Source organism: Scomber scombrus, chromosome 18 (assembly GCF_963691925.1).
Source record: "Scomber scombrus chromosome 18, fScoSco1.1, whole genome shotgun sequence".
In the NCBI taxonomy this organism is placed as follows: domain Eukaryota; kingdom Metazoa; phylum Chordata; class Actinopteri; order Scombriformes; family Scombridae; genus Scomber; species Scomber scombrus.
Genome location: NC_084987.1, coordinates 14,868,297 through 14,882,575, shown reverse-complemented (window position 1 = coordinate 14,882,575; position 14,279 = coordinate 14,868,297). Strand labels below are relative to the sequence as shown.

The 14,279-nt window shown below is 39.1% G+C and overlaps 1 protein-coding gene across 2 annotated transcripts in view; it reads left to right on the top strand.

The window, feature by feature from the left end:
* prkcab (protein kinase C, alpha, b) overlaps positions 1 to 14,279 on the top strand; it is a 103,963-nt gene that overhangs the window by 79,489 nt on the left and 10,195 nt on the right. The window contains exons 6-14 of one of the 2 annotated variants that reach the window (XM_062438529.1): positions 2,255 to 2,411; positions 2,641 to 2,775; positions 3,941 to 4,034; positions 5,974 to 6,003; positions 10,348 to 10,488; positions 10,621 to 10,794; positions 11,909 to 12,000; positions 12,367 to 12,429; positions 13,575 to 13,713. In XM_062438529.1, the coding sequence (XP_062294513.1) occupies positions 2,255 to 2,411; positions 2,641 to 2,775; positions 3,941 to 4,034; positions 5,974 to 6,003; positions 10,348 to 10,488; positions 10,621 to 10,794; positions 11,909 to 12,000; positions 12,367 to 12,429; positions 13,575 to 13,713 (1,025 nt within the window). The remainder of the gene's footprint in view (positions 1 to 2,254; positions 2,412 to 2,640; positions 2,776 to 3,940; positions 4,035 to 5,973; positions 6,004 to 10,347; positions 10,489 to 10,620; positions 10,795 to 11,908; positions 12,001 to 12,366; positions 12,430 to 13,574; positions 13,714 to 14,279) is intronic. The other variant, XM_062438530.1, reaches the window with a different exon arrangement.

Genomic DNA, 14,279 nt, shown 5'->3' with positions numbered 1-14,279 from the left:
GTCAAAGTAAATCTGATTAAATCTAACATAGACGGGGCTAAATGAACCGCAGTGACTCTGCAAGACTTGCTTTGTATTGAGCCTTGGAATATTTATGCTTCTGAGTGAAAATATATTACCGCTGTTTTAATCTCAGCGACGAGTGTGTCCTCGTGTGAAAGTTCACACTGACTCTCTGTAACATTCAGTTTTACAGCCCCTGTCCTGTGCTGTGGCTGATTTCATTGAAATATGCAGAGTAGGGAGGTTGCATCTGATAAAAAACTGTTTTGGAAGATTTGTGTGATCCTGTTTATCTGCTCTCGTCCGTCTGTTATTGTTCTGTTTTATGTCACACACTTTTCTTTCATCTAAGGAGCTCTTGTCTTGCAATGTATCTGAAGAGATTTTATCTCATGAAGTTCTGCCTTTTTTTTTTACAGTGACAAACACTATTGATTTCTTTTCTGTCTTTCTTCATTAATCAATGGACTGAGACTATCCTGACATTTGTTTGTGTGTTCAGAGGGGTGTTGCTAAGTGGGGCAGAGTTGGAGTCGGCCCATTGGCCATTTACTGTAGATGTTGTCACCATGGTGAAAGTGGCCGGCTCACGCCACCCCATCCCCCATACTCCTGTTGCTACGTAACAGCATCTTTTTTCCCTCCATTTGTCAGTTATCACACAGGGAAATGTCACACCTCTCTCATTTTATCTGCTCACCTATTGCCCTAATCATGTGCACAAATGACAGTAAGAGAATACACCAGAACAGCTTTATTCACTCCCTCCATTGAGCAGAGTGTAATTTTGTCATCTCCTGTCTTATTTACTTGTTTTACAACAAAGGGACTTTTTGGGCTAATGGAGTAGGCCCTATTTCTCTCTTTTTCTTGTTTTTCTTGTTGATTTGACGTGTGCACATGCCCTAACACCCACCAGCGTTATAATCCTGTTGGTGCTGTTTCACACTGTCAACTTCAATTTTGACAGTATGCTTTGCTTCACAGCACCTGTCATCAGCGTATGTGGTGACTGATTTGATGAGCCATTAGCCGACTGTCCGTCTGTACTGATTTTGGGTACCATACAGTCTGGGTTCCCGTCTGTCTCCATCTTACATAAAGAACTGCAACCGTTTTGCATGTTTTACAAAAATAAACATATGATATAAATTGCAGAATGGCAGTTTAGTAAAACACAGTCGTAATAATGTAAAATACATCTTCATAGGATAGCTTATGATTTTTTAATAAGCACTGTGTGTTAATAAACACTTAAAATGTCATTTTATGTGCGTATAGCTGCGTCCTAGAGTGTTAAAAACAAAATGTTCATAGTATACTGCTTAGAAATACTAAATTGGGGGATTTAAATTGTTATCAAACATAAGCAGCTGTCAAACAACATTTCCAGAGTTGTGATTTAAACAATAGAAATGTTAGGTGGAACGGAGTGAGTGGACCCAAATGCAGGAAACTGCAGACTGAGCGAAACAGAAGACTAACTACTTTATTTCAAGCTTGTTAAGGCAAAAACAAAGCTGGCAGATCAAAGCAAAACTGAAACTCAATGCAGACTGAACAAAGAATCCAACAACATTGAACTTACAGGCAGGAATTAAATACTAACTGAACTAATGAGGTAATGAGAGGCAGGTGGTGAGATGGGCGGATAAACTCAAGTAAGGGGAATGAGGAGACTAAACAGGAGAATGGGAGAGAAGCTGGGGAAAACACTGGAAGAAGGGCAGGGCTAACACGCTGAATGTAGGGCAGGTGCGGACGGAAAAACGGGGACAAACAGAAAACCAAAAATCTAGAAACACAATGAATACAGTCTGACTAATAAGGGCAACTTCAATGATATCATACCTGAAGTGTTCTCCCACTCAGTACAGCCTGAGAGGAGTAAAAAGTCTAAGGGACTCTGAAAGACAAGTGGAGAATGGCAGCTAAGGACATAGACATAGACTGCCCAAAACAAAGTACAGACCAGTAATCCACTTTATAGGAGTCCATATATGTAATGCAAACTTATATGTTAGGGACTGGTGTTCAGCTCATTTCTGTTTGCTTTCCAGCCTTGAGGTTACTTTCTGTGACTCAACAACATCCTAACAATCATCCCCTCTTCCATCCATCTGTTCATCACTCCATGTACACTCCATCTCTGCTTTTCTAACCCCTGAGTCATGAAGTCTCTAAATCTCGCTTAGGGCTTGAACATACACATGTGTTTATAATGTCTCCCTGTCTCCTTTCCTTCTTCTAGTGGGTGAAGCCAGGAACCTGATCCCAATGGATCCAAATGGTTTATCAGACCCGTATGTTAAACTCAAACTCATCCCAGACCCAAAGAATGAGACCAAACAGAAGACCAGGACCATCCGTTCATCTCTCAACCCCTGCTGGAACGAGTCCTTCAACTTGTGAGTCCCCAAGTCTGTGTGTACTGTTGTATATGTTTGATTAATACTGTAGAAGAGCTGCGCAAAGTTTTCAATAGTCAAATAGAACAAAATGATACAACCTGAAAGAGGGAAGAAAATGAAAGCACATTGTAAGCACATCTTTGGACAGAATTTTATTCCTGCAGTCTGAGACATCAGCAACATACTGTTGCTTATCTTCTGTGTATGTGTATGTGTGTGTGCTCAGCAAGCTGAAAGCAGCCGACAAGGACCGCCGTCTCTCCATTGAGGCGTGGGACTGGGACCGAACCACCCGGAACGACTTCATGGGCTCCATGTCATTTGGAGTGTCCGAGCTGATCAAAGCTCCCACCTGTGGCTGGTCAGTCATTTAACTGTACTTCTTTTCTTTTCACTGCAACAATTCAGACAGTGGAAGTCCTAACACTGTATTCAAGTTCTGCCGAGCATTGCAGAGTCGCTATATAAATACAGCAATAATTGCCAAAAGTATTTTTTAAAAGGGTTGTTTACTATTATTTTAATACCAAACATTCTGCTCTGATTAGATTAGTTGGGGGAGATAAAACAGAAAATATTTTAAATGTTTATGAATTCCTGTGTTAACCCACCTGAAGGATTTAGGTTCAATTTTGCCTCAAATTCTTTTAGCACAAGCAATACAATCCTCTTAACTGGCAAAATAAATTTATTTTATAATGAATGATATTAAGTAGCTTCAGTTATTCTGTATAATCTCTTATTTACAGCAGTGTATCAATGTATTAACTTGAAATTATGGTGGCCACCACCACTGCTTCTACCTTCACTGCAAAACAGCAGCACAGCATGCGTAAAACAGATGAAGAGACTGCTGGCTGAAGCTGTCTCCATCCACTCTGACAAACAACTTTGGTTGGCGCCATTTCCTTCTCTACGTCCTTGTCTTCCTGCTTTGTCTCACACTGATAAACATACACTCATAGAGAGGTTAAAGTCACTTTTCCATGACCATGTTAGCATACCTGCCGCCGTCTAGCCTAAACTGAGCCTGATCGACTGCCGCTGTGAATACATTGAGCCGCTCCTGGAAATACCTGTGCGTAAAAATGTTTGGACCAGCTGCTCGGAAACAGTGTGTGTGTGTGTGTGTGTGTGTGTGTGTGTGTGTGTGTGTGTGTGTGTGTGTGTGTGTGTGTGTGTGTGTGTGTGTGTGTGTGTGTGTGTGTGTGTGTGTGTGTGTCTCTGCCTGCGTATTGTACAGTGTATTCAAGGTGATTAGACAAGAGGCAAGAGGATGTGTACATTAGAGAGGAAGTAGAGTCAAGTTGGCACTGCTGACAGAGAGCAGACCTGCAAACACTACTCATAATTGAAGTGGTGGTGGATTCAAAGATTTATTGCTGTGTGGGTGGACAGAAGGGAGGGGGGCATGTATGAAGGATAGTCTGATGGATTAATAGTAAATTGGAAAGGAGCTTGATAAATCAAAATGTTACAGAAAGTAAATTAAAAAACAGATTTTCTTTTGTTCTTTTCTCTCTCAGGTATAAGTTGCTGAACCAGGAGGAGGGGGAGTACTACAACGTGCCCATCCCTGAGGAAGACGATGTCGACCTGGAGCTCCGACAGAAGTTTGAGGTGAGGACGGTGACGGAGCTTGAGAGAGGTTATCAGTCTGTAACACTCAGTAAGAGCCTAAGTCAATATTGTTTGTCACAACATGCCTGTTGTGAGTAAACACAGGCACGCACACACACACACACACACACACACACACACACACACACACACACACACACACACACACACACACACACACACACACACACTCAGAGTCACTTTTAACAAAAATATGTTCCTCTTCTCCTGTCACCATGGTAACTGCGCCCTGCTCCCACTTGTGCTTTTCACCTTGTGTGGCAGAAACGGAGAAGAGAGCACTTTCTCCTGGCAGTAGAGTGAATGCTCATGTTATCAAAGGAAAATATCACTTGCGGTACACAAGTATGCAAATGAGAAAAAAGCTTAACATGGACGGCACAAAGAATACAGAGACAGTAAACAACAAAGAAAGCAAGTGTCCGAGCGTCCCACGTCAGAAGTGCAGATGCAGATAAAAAAACAAACCTCTAATGCTCAACTCACTGGAAACAGCTGTAGTATGAATCATTAAAATGGCAAAAAATCTAAATAAATCAAAATAAAAGTCCTAATCCTATCCAATCCTAACCTAGTAAAAGCAGTTATTTGGAGGTCTTAATGAAGGTGAGTATTGAAGGTTATTGCTTAAATAATAAATGACGATTGTCTTTTTCATTAATCCAGAGCTGCTGTACTTCTATGTATGCACGACTGGTTTTGTTTACAGTCATGACATGACTTATTGTAGCAAAAACATCTGAGAAGTCATACAGAAGGAGAAATCAAGTCTAAATAAAGCCCATGAGGGGTTTTGTTGCTCTCAAAAGAACAACTTTAAGGCTCTTAAAGTTTCCCTGACCTCATTGGACTGTGTTTCCAGTGTTTGTTTCTGCAGTTGCTACTATGGCAGTGAGAGTTAACAGTTTTTTATCTAATTCAGAGAAGATTTCTAAGAAACCAGACAAACACCAATAACTGTTATCTATTGATTTAGAAGATTTAACAGTTTAACAGTGCCTTATTTGTCTTGATACAAGTATTTTTACAGGGTTTTTTTCAGTTTACTAAATATCAAACAGGCTGTCATGTTTTTTGGTTTTTCTACCTTTCTATCAGCCTCTTATTCAGTTCATTTCAAAGTGTGGAAGAATTCACAAGGAACTGAATATCATAGGGGAATGTAGTTATTAGTTCATATTGATTTGGGAAAATGTGCACAAAATAATGTAACTTTGGGCTAGGGTTAGTGTTAAGAAAATCAATGAAAACAAAAACAAACTTTTTTTTTCATTGTAAATAATTGATTGGACTTAAATGAAATAAATGTGACTAACTCTCGCTCTCTAGTGGTTGGCTGGTTTACTACAGACTACAAATAGGCACTTAATGTGTCCCTGTGAAATATTACAACATCCTTGCCTTACATAAAACTTCCACATTATTAACACACAGGCTGAGGATCGCTGTTATATTGGGCAGTACAATGTAAGCAAGTGCATACAAGTTTGACATCAAGTAAAGAAAAGGAGATTGAAGAGGTTTATTAAAGTCCCAGTTCATGTGTGCATACAGATGTTTTAATACTGAGTGTACAGCAGCCCTCAAGACACAGAGTCTTATTGTTTTTAATTTCCAGTTTCACTCCATACGAGACTGGTCTTGACTCTCCTCCGAGGCTAGCGTCTTCACACAACTGTACAGTTGCCTTGGAAACTAGAGCGAAATGCAGAGATACAGTCAGATGTGGCAGAACACGGATTTTATTGATGTTTCCTAGTCATGCCTTTGAGTGTTTGCAGATGTAAATGGATCAAAATAATGACTTGTCAAGTCTCCATCCACATGTATTTTTTCACTTTTTCTTCCAGCAAAACACACATGCATAAATCAACTAACCTTTGACGGCACTAATAAGTGAGTTTCTTCTCTCCTCTAGGACTGCCAGTTAAATATCCACTATCTCAAGGTAGCTCTTCTGCCTGTTCCTTCTCTGTTTCTCTCGTTCCCAGCTTGCATCGCACTTACTTTATTTACTTATCAGGATTATTTGTGGATCTCTGCTGGGCTTCCACAAATTAATCTGATTTACTAACAAAGGCTCTCAACAGCAAATGGCTGAACCAGCCCAATTTACTGACTGTTATACACACACTTCATGAATGTGCTTCTCTTTTTCTAACTCCTCTCACAAACATATTCACTAACCCTTTTACCCTGTCTCATTCTTTATCTCAATCACACACAACTACAGGGACTACATATGATTTTATCATCAAAGAACACTGAAATTATACATTATGCAGCACCAGCAGTGTATGCTGCAAAGGTCAGTAAAAGAAGTATGCTAAATTCTGACATTTGCAGAATTTCCATCTGTTAGATTTCTTAAAGGCACAAATATGGAAGCAGTTGGCGTTCTTCAAGAACAGGTAGACCAAACAGCATCCTCTTTTAAACTGAATCCTCAAATTCATTAGAAGAATCACTTGAATTAAAAACAGAGGCAACAAACACTCACGATTTCCTCCCTTTACAGTCAAGGTTTCACTTGTATAATGAATATAAAATTGAATAAAAGTGCTGCACTTCTAAGCTTTAACATATGTACTCCCTATCTTACACACAAACATCCGACAGCATTGTTGTTAGTAAATTTGTGAACTCCTGTGAGTGGACCTCTATCAGTGTGCTGTCATTGGCCAAGAGAGATTCATACCTGTTCCTCGTTGGCTGACAGTGTGGTCCACAGCCTACCCTCTACTAGTCTGCCATTGGTGTGGACTATAGAAGGCTGTTCGGGCATGAAGCATGGATGGGCACTCACTAATAATGCACAATAACTGTACAGTATAAGTGAATGAACACGCAGGGTCTTGGGTGTGCTTGGTGTGCATGCCAAATCTCTCCACATGGTGGCAGTGTTATATTTATTATAAGGCTGGTGTGTGGTTGTTCTATGTGTGTTTCAATACAACTTTGTGTGGCCACTCTAAAAAGAAAATACTCAAACCTCTGTTTCTGTTGAAATAAGAAGACGTGGTATTGTGATCTGTTTGTTGGAATTTAACTTGTCTCAGTTTTATAAAACTGGTTGGGCCAGGTTAGAAATGTAAAATATTATGCAGATGTATTTTAAAAATGACCAAGAGGTGTCTCTCCAAGGTAAGGATGGTAGATGTCCTCAGAAACAGGCAACAGGGTAGTACAGGATCAACACATCATGAAAAACAAAAACAAAACAAAACAAAACATTGTCTGCCAACAAAACATTGCCACAATGATAAAGAAATAACATTTATGTAATGACATAATATCACATAATATAGTATATATAATGTGCAACTGAGCTGTAAATTGATTTACTGCAATCCATATCTGACATCAATACATGTTCCCTTTCATGAAACAGTTGCCCTCGATGTTAGCACATCCCTTAAAATAAAGCAATGTGGACATGAATTCGTTTTTTCACTGCAGACATTTTGACTTGTAAAAGTAAGAAAGCACAGGTGTTACAAGTAGGGCATTTGAGGGGATATACCATCCACCCTATTTGCAAAATGAATCCCCCTTGTTAACCTGTCGTCCCCCCTCTCCATCCCCTGGTAGCAGAGAGAGTGCCCCGGCAGAGGGGTATAATGTGTTAGTCTTGTCTGCCTGACTCATTAATCCTTTATCTAACTGAGGTTTGTGCCATAGAATCTATGTCCCCGACCATGACACTGAAATATCGACTGCCTGACTATAATGTGTATTGATGAATCCATGGTGCTGTCCGTGGTGCTGAAGTGCAAACAGATTTTTAATTGTGCATTTTTCTCTAAGTCCGAAGCCCTTCTGTCAGTTTTGTCTGGAATGTATAATAACCGCGTAATTATATACTATAAATATTCAAGTCTAGACTATATTGTATCCTATATACTCTATAGAGTACTGTCACTTTCGTGACCATGTAGCACCTTGTAGTCGGGGAAGAGTGAAAGTATTATAGACACACACTGCTGCCTGTAGTATTCCTATGATATTCCTACAATATTTCTATGATCATTCAGTAGTATTTGTGCTACTGAAAATGCATTCCCAGTCCAAGCCACCTCTGTAACAAAACGTTATAGGGGAGACATGACTACAGATATAGTTTTTACTACAGATGTTTGGTGTAACCTGGGAGTGGAGCAGGCAGTGTGACTGAGGAAATTAACCTGCATTGGCCACACCACGCTCAGCTGCTCCAGTCACATAATGTGAGGTAACTACAGTGTGTTTTGAAATAAACACATCATTTAAATGGTTAATGCCCATATCCAGTAAAAGAAAAGGCCTACAGAAAATATATACTCGGCCTACTATATTAGCTGCTCTATTAAATTGACATTTTAATCGCAATTATAATATCAAGAATTATGCTAGCCAATAGGATAATCCTGCCCTGTGTTAAAAATTAACAATTCACCTACTGGGTGTAACTAATAACATTAACGATGGCTCTGCTCTATTCAGTGTGATAGTGAGTCAGCATGCACAATATCAGGATCCAGAAACTGAAGCAGCTAAATGGAATTTAGACTTGATTCATTTTATCATTTACACCTGTGCTTTTGATACTGTGACATGTCAAAATGTTATCTGTGAAAAGGGCCAGTTTACTTTACTCTGGCACCCCCAGATTTATTTTGGGACCACTAGTTCATGCCTTTAATCGTGGCCTTCACCAGCCACAATAATATGTCTTAAAATGTTAAGACACCAGTGTTTTCTCTCTTCACTTTGCCATTCGTTTGAGTCACTCAATTGTTGTAGCAAGTATTCATTCTCTACTGGGACTTAATTACACCTGCTGCCAAGTGAAATTAATTCACAGCAATTAATCACTTAGCTTGGCAGTATACCAAAGAAATCCAGCAGTACTCTGTTTTATGGATCTAAATGAGAACCATGTGAAGTTTTCCTTTTTCTCCCTTACTACAAATGACACAGTCAGTTAATGTTTACATGAGTCTGCTCTTAATTGAACTAACCAGGTGTACGTGTAGAGCTACTTAACCTGAGTCAAACAAATATGTGACAGTTATTATGTTGGATGTAATGTCACGTTGAGTCAAGAGTAGAGCAACGGTTGGCCTGGCAACAGCGCTTAATGTCCCACCATTTGCCTGTTTTCTCCTCACTATCTGACGGAAACAGACAACCGCTGGAGCCGTGATAGGAGCTGGCAGGGTCCTAATTGCCCTTTTTGTTCAAAGACGCTTGGCAGGCCAGTCATTATAACAACAGGGAACCTTGCAACACTGGCAACCCCCCGCTGACTACCCATCTCAACAATTTCCCAAAAGGCACCGGTAGAGAATGCTGAATGTCTGTGTGGATGTCTGAATTTAAAAAAAAAAATACACTGGCATGTCAGTGGCAAAATATAAACCACTGTATTTTCTCATAGAAACTTGCTTCAGTTATGACCACTGACAGTGAGGGGTGTTATTTTTACCACCTTGTAGCGAAAGATCATGTATTAAGTGTTCATTGGGGAACTTATCCAAATGTGACAGAATGTAATGACCAGTGTGTCAAAATAGTTTGAAAAGCAGTGAAATCCAGAAGATAACTTTCATTAATATGGTACATTTTTGGAAACACTATATAACAGATCCCTCAATTTTATGCTAATATCCTGCAAAGTACTTGGCAGCTATTACTAATATTAATAGTTAATATTTAGGACATTTTACGAGGGTGTTACTATTTGGTACAAAATGAAAAACATAAAAGTGTTAATATGGTTTAGTTGGTTGTTGTTAATTTCCACAACTCTTATTTAGACTCTGTTAATCTGTTGATGTAAACTAACTTTATAGCAGCTATGGAGGTTTTTAATTGACACGTTTCGTATTTTCAACCCATCATCCTGTAGCTGTTACATTATCAGTCGTTATTTTTCTGAGTTTTTATTACATAAAATCCCTTTTATAAAAATAAATACTAATAGCTGCTTATTTTGTGAGAAGACATGAGCCAATCAAGGATTTAATTCTGCTTCTCTACAAAGTCCTGCAGAAGGAGGAAGTTCATGCAAAGCTTTCCTTTTGCATATGCTGGCAATAATACACTCACAGTAGAAGGACAAAACAGACGTGTAAATACCCTGATATAGTACCTGAGGTTTTATTCATGTTTGCAGAAACACAGCATTTGTGAAGGCTGATCTAAAATCTGTGCATTTCCTGTAAAGCATCATCTCTGTAGACAATTTATAATGAGGAATAAACTCTGTGTGTAATTCTGTTTGTGTGCACATGTGTGTTGTATGCCACAGAAAGCCAAGCTGGGCCACGGTAAGAAAGTGATCACACCGTCAGACCACCGGCGGTTCAGCCTGCCTTCAGGTAACATGGACCGGATCCGACTCAGTGACTTTAACTTCCTGGCCCTGCTGGGGAAAGGCAGCTTCGGCAAGGTGAGAGCCACAATCACAAAAGTAACATCCTATAAAAGGACGTCCTTGAATGTTTAAATGTGCTGTTGAATCAATATTTAATATTCAGAATGTCTTTGATACAGTGTGACCTTTGACCTGTGGCGTCCGTAGGTAATGTTGGCAGAGATGAAATCAACAGAGGAGCTGTATGCCATCAAGATCCTAAAGAAAGATGTCGTAATCCAGGATGATGATGTTGAATGTACAATGGTGGAAAAGAGAGTCTTGGCCCAGAGAGACAAACCGCCTTTCCTCACACAGCTGCACTCCTGCTTCCAGACTGTGGTGCGTAAAAACTTCCACCACCAGCTAAAGCCACGACCCAAAAAAATAAAAATCACATTGTGTAACTTTGCATATATCAGGTCAACAGCAACAACAAACTTACAAGGTGGTTAACTAAGTTCATTTCCAGGTCCTGGAATAAACTCTGATCTCAGGTTGCAGACACACTATACTTATCATGTAGTAGTGGCTCATGGATATACTTACACAACATACTAATCTACCACCTATAAACATATCCTTACAAATATAAACCCTACACGTACATGCGTACACCTGCCCATATACATACATAGTCAGTCATGTATACCTTTATGCATACATACATACATACATACATACATACATACATACATACATACATACATACATACATACATACATACATACATACATACACATACATAAATATTGAGGTGTCAATCTCTACCTAGATTATTTAGACAATAGTAACCTGTTTCAGGACTTCTATCAAAATTGTGCAAATTGTGATCTGATTTGCAGATATAGCCAGAAGCCTGTACTTGTTAGATCAAATTTGCTTTTCAGTTGCTTGAAAGGACATCATAACAACTTCTGTAAAGAATGAAAGTGAAAAGAAAAATCACATTACTCTATTTAAAGTGTGTCATTGTGCCCCCTGCATTGTTCTTTCAATTCATCTATTCATCCCCTGGCATTTGAAACCATGTCCGTCATTACATCTGTATTTACCTTTGCTGATTTATTCACACTCGTTTTCCAGCAATCCCTGCAGGGAAAATTGATACTTGACTGAGACCACCCTTGAATACGAAGTTGCCACTATGACGTCAACTCTGTGCATAGACAGGGTGACTCAAGGAGTTTTTAATAAAACCTACATTTATGGACCAAAGCTTTCTGACATATGATACAATTATATGAACTGATAAAGTCACCACACTGAAAGAATAGATCATTTTAGACATTTTATATATCTCTGCAGGAGAATCATGTGTTAAGATACATACTGGTAGACTGCTGAATATTATATATGCAATATATTTACTAAATTTCTCTAACAAGAAAGCTATTTTTGTAGTTTTCACATCATTTACTGCTCTCTTAAACTCTCTTAAACTCTCTCCTATAGGATCGGCTGTACTTTGTGATGGAGTACATAAATGGAGGAGACCTCATGTATCATATCCAGCGTATGGGCAAGTTCAAGGAGCCACAGGCAGTGTAAGGACACTCATAGTTCATCCTCAACACATTTTAACCTAAGATATTCTGCAGACAGCTTACAGCTCTAAATCGTCAAAATTCAGTAATGTTTCATCTTACAATGGTCTCTTTAACATATACACAGGATGTGGTGTCATTATGCTATTTAGGGTTAGACTAGAGTATCAGATCCAGTGTAAACCAAGGCTAGAAAAGCGTTAAATCGAGAGCACTACGCACCATCATCATATTCATTCTTTAGTGCAAGGTTCTTACATATATACTGTATGTATCAAAAGGAATAACAATGGCAGATCAAGAGGAATAACAATGACAAATGTTCCTTTTGTGTTTATAAATTAAATGTTTTTTTCAATTTTGCAGGTTTTATGCTGCAGAGATTGCGGTCGGTTTGTTTTTCCTTCATCGGAAGGGAATCATCTACAGGTGGGTGACCCAGAAGGCAAGCAGTTTTAATTCACCCCAAATCTAATATGCTGATTTTTAAGTACATTGTGTTGCATAAAACTGCAGCCAAACAGTGAATGAGGTTTTACCAGAGGGCGTCTTGTATAATATTTCATACTTTCATTGCATATTAAAGAGAAAACAAACACACAAGTTAGGAGCATGGACTGCCAGTTTTGTTTAAATGAAATGGAAATACTGTTTGTGTGTTGAACATCAAAGGAGCAGAGTGTGAGTCATTGAAGACAGCGAGCAAAAACAAGTTAAGAAACGTTTTTATGCAGTGTAAGAGGAGGAAATAATAAAAAAAACCCTGATAGAAGAGGTAAAGCTAAAGAAATGCAGAGCTATAGGGAATTAAAGTTAGACATTATCTAGCAGTTTTAGTATCGACTTGGATAGGGAAACATATGGGCAGAGTAAAGCAGACAGAAGGTAGGAGAATCAGGAGATAACAGACAAAAAGAATGAGAAATGAATAAAGTGAAAGAAAAAGTATACAGGTCCAGAGAGAGAGAATGAGTGAGAGAAACAGATTAAAAATGGACATGTAGATTTCACCTTGCTGGGCTGTCTGTCTGCAGAGCTTGGACACCCCTAAGAGGCCAACATTAAATCTGTACTTATCACCCTGATGCAAAAGCTAAAAAAAAAAAGAAAGGACCGAAAAGAAGTGCTTGAAAGAGACTAAGGTCACCTCTGTTCCTCTTCAGTACTTCAGCTAAGGATTCCATTCTTCATATCCCACGAGCCTTGTGATTGACATTCTGACTTTACCTTGTGTCAGATGTAACAGCCAGAAGTGGTGAACAAGTGGGAGAAAATGAAGAATTGAAACATGAAACACAAGTTAGACGCAGGCTGAATTGAAAGTTCAAAAAAGCACAGGGGGAAAAAAATGATTTCTGGCCAAGAAATGATTACTTGTAACCCAGTGTACAATGTGTGCTGCAGACAGATAAACTGATCAGAGAGGTAGAAGTGGTGGAGAGCAGAACTGGGTTTTCCGTGTTCCTCTGTTGTCTGGACGCTGACAAAAACACACAAGAAGTATCAAAACAGTCCATTACATCCAGACAGAAAAATGCATGTGGACAATTACACAAAACCTGTCTCTGCTGCAGGGATCTGAAGCTTGACAACGTGATGCTGGACTCCGAGGGCCACATCAAGATTGCTGACTTTGGCATGTGTAAGGAGAACATGTATGAAGGCATGACCACACGCACGTTCTGTGGCACACCCGACTACATTGCACCAGAGGTGAGATGTCCGTATTGAGGAAAAGGGTCCAGATTACAGAAACAAAGACTCTTACAGATTACAGAAACAAACTTAGACTTTTGGACTTGAACTGATCACGATCCATTTGAATTTGACTGTTGCCTAAATCCCCGCCTCGAACACCAATTTCCACTCATGGCTTTAGTAATCTTAGCCAGACACAGCAGGTCTGTCAAGCTTTGGATTTCTCCACATGGTTTGCATGGCGCTATAGTAAGAGTCTTTTTTCTAGATTTTCCAAAACCAAAAGAACGAGAGAAACACTTACATGAACAATGACTTTTTAAGCCTTTTAGATTACATCCCTAGTCATATTGGGTACCTATTTAAAAAATATATGCCAAAAAATAGGGGAAAAAATCTATTTTTTGTATTCGTATAACAAACCTTTTTCTCTCAGTCACGATACAGAAGTTAGATCTCTCTTTCAAAAAGCTGATTCATTTGGACTTTAAGAATTGGTTTAAACAGTGTGTTTATTTGAGCTAATGTATGCTGTAATCATTAGGATTTACAGCTAACAAGCTTAACAGCATTACTTCCAA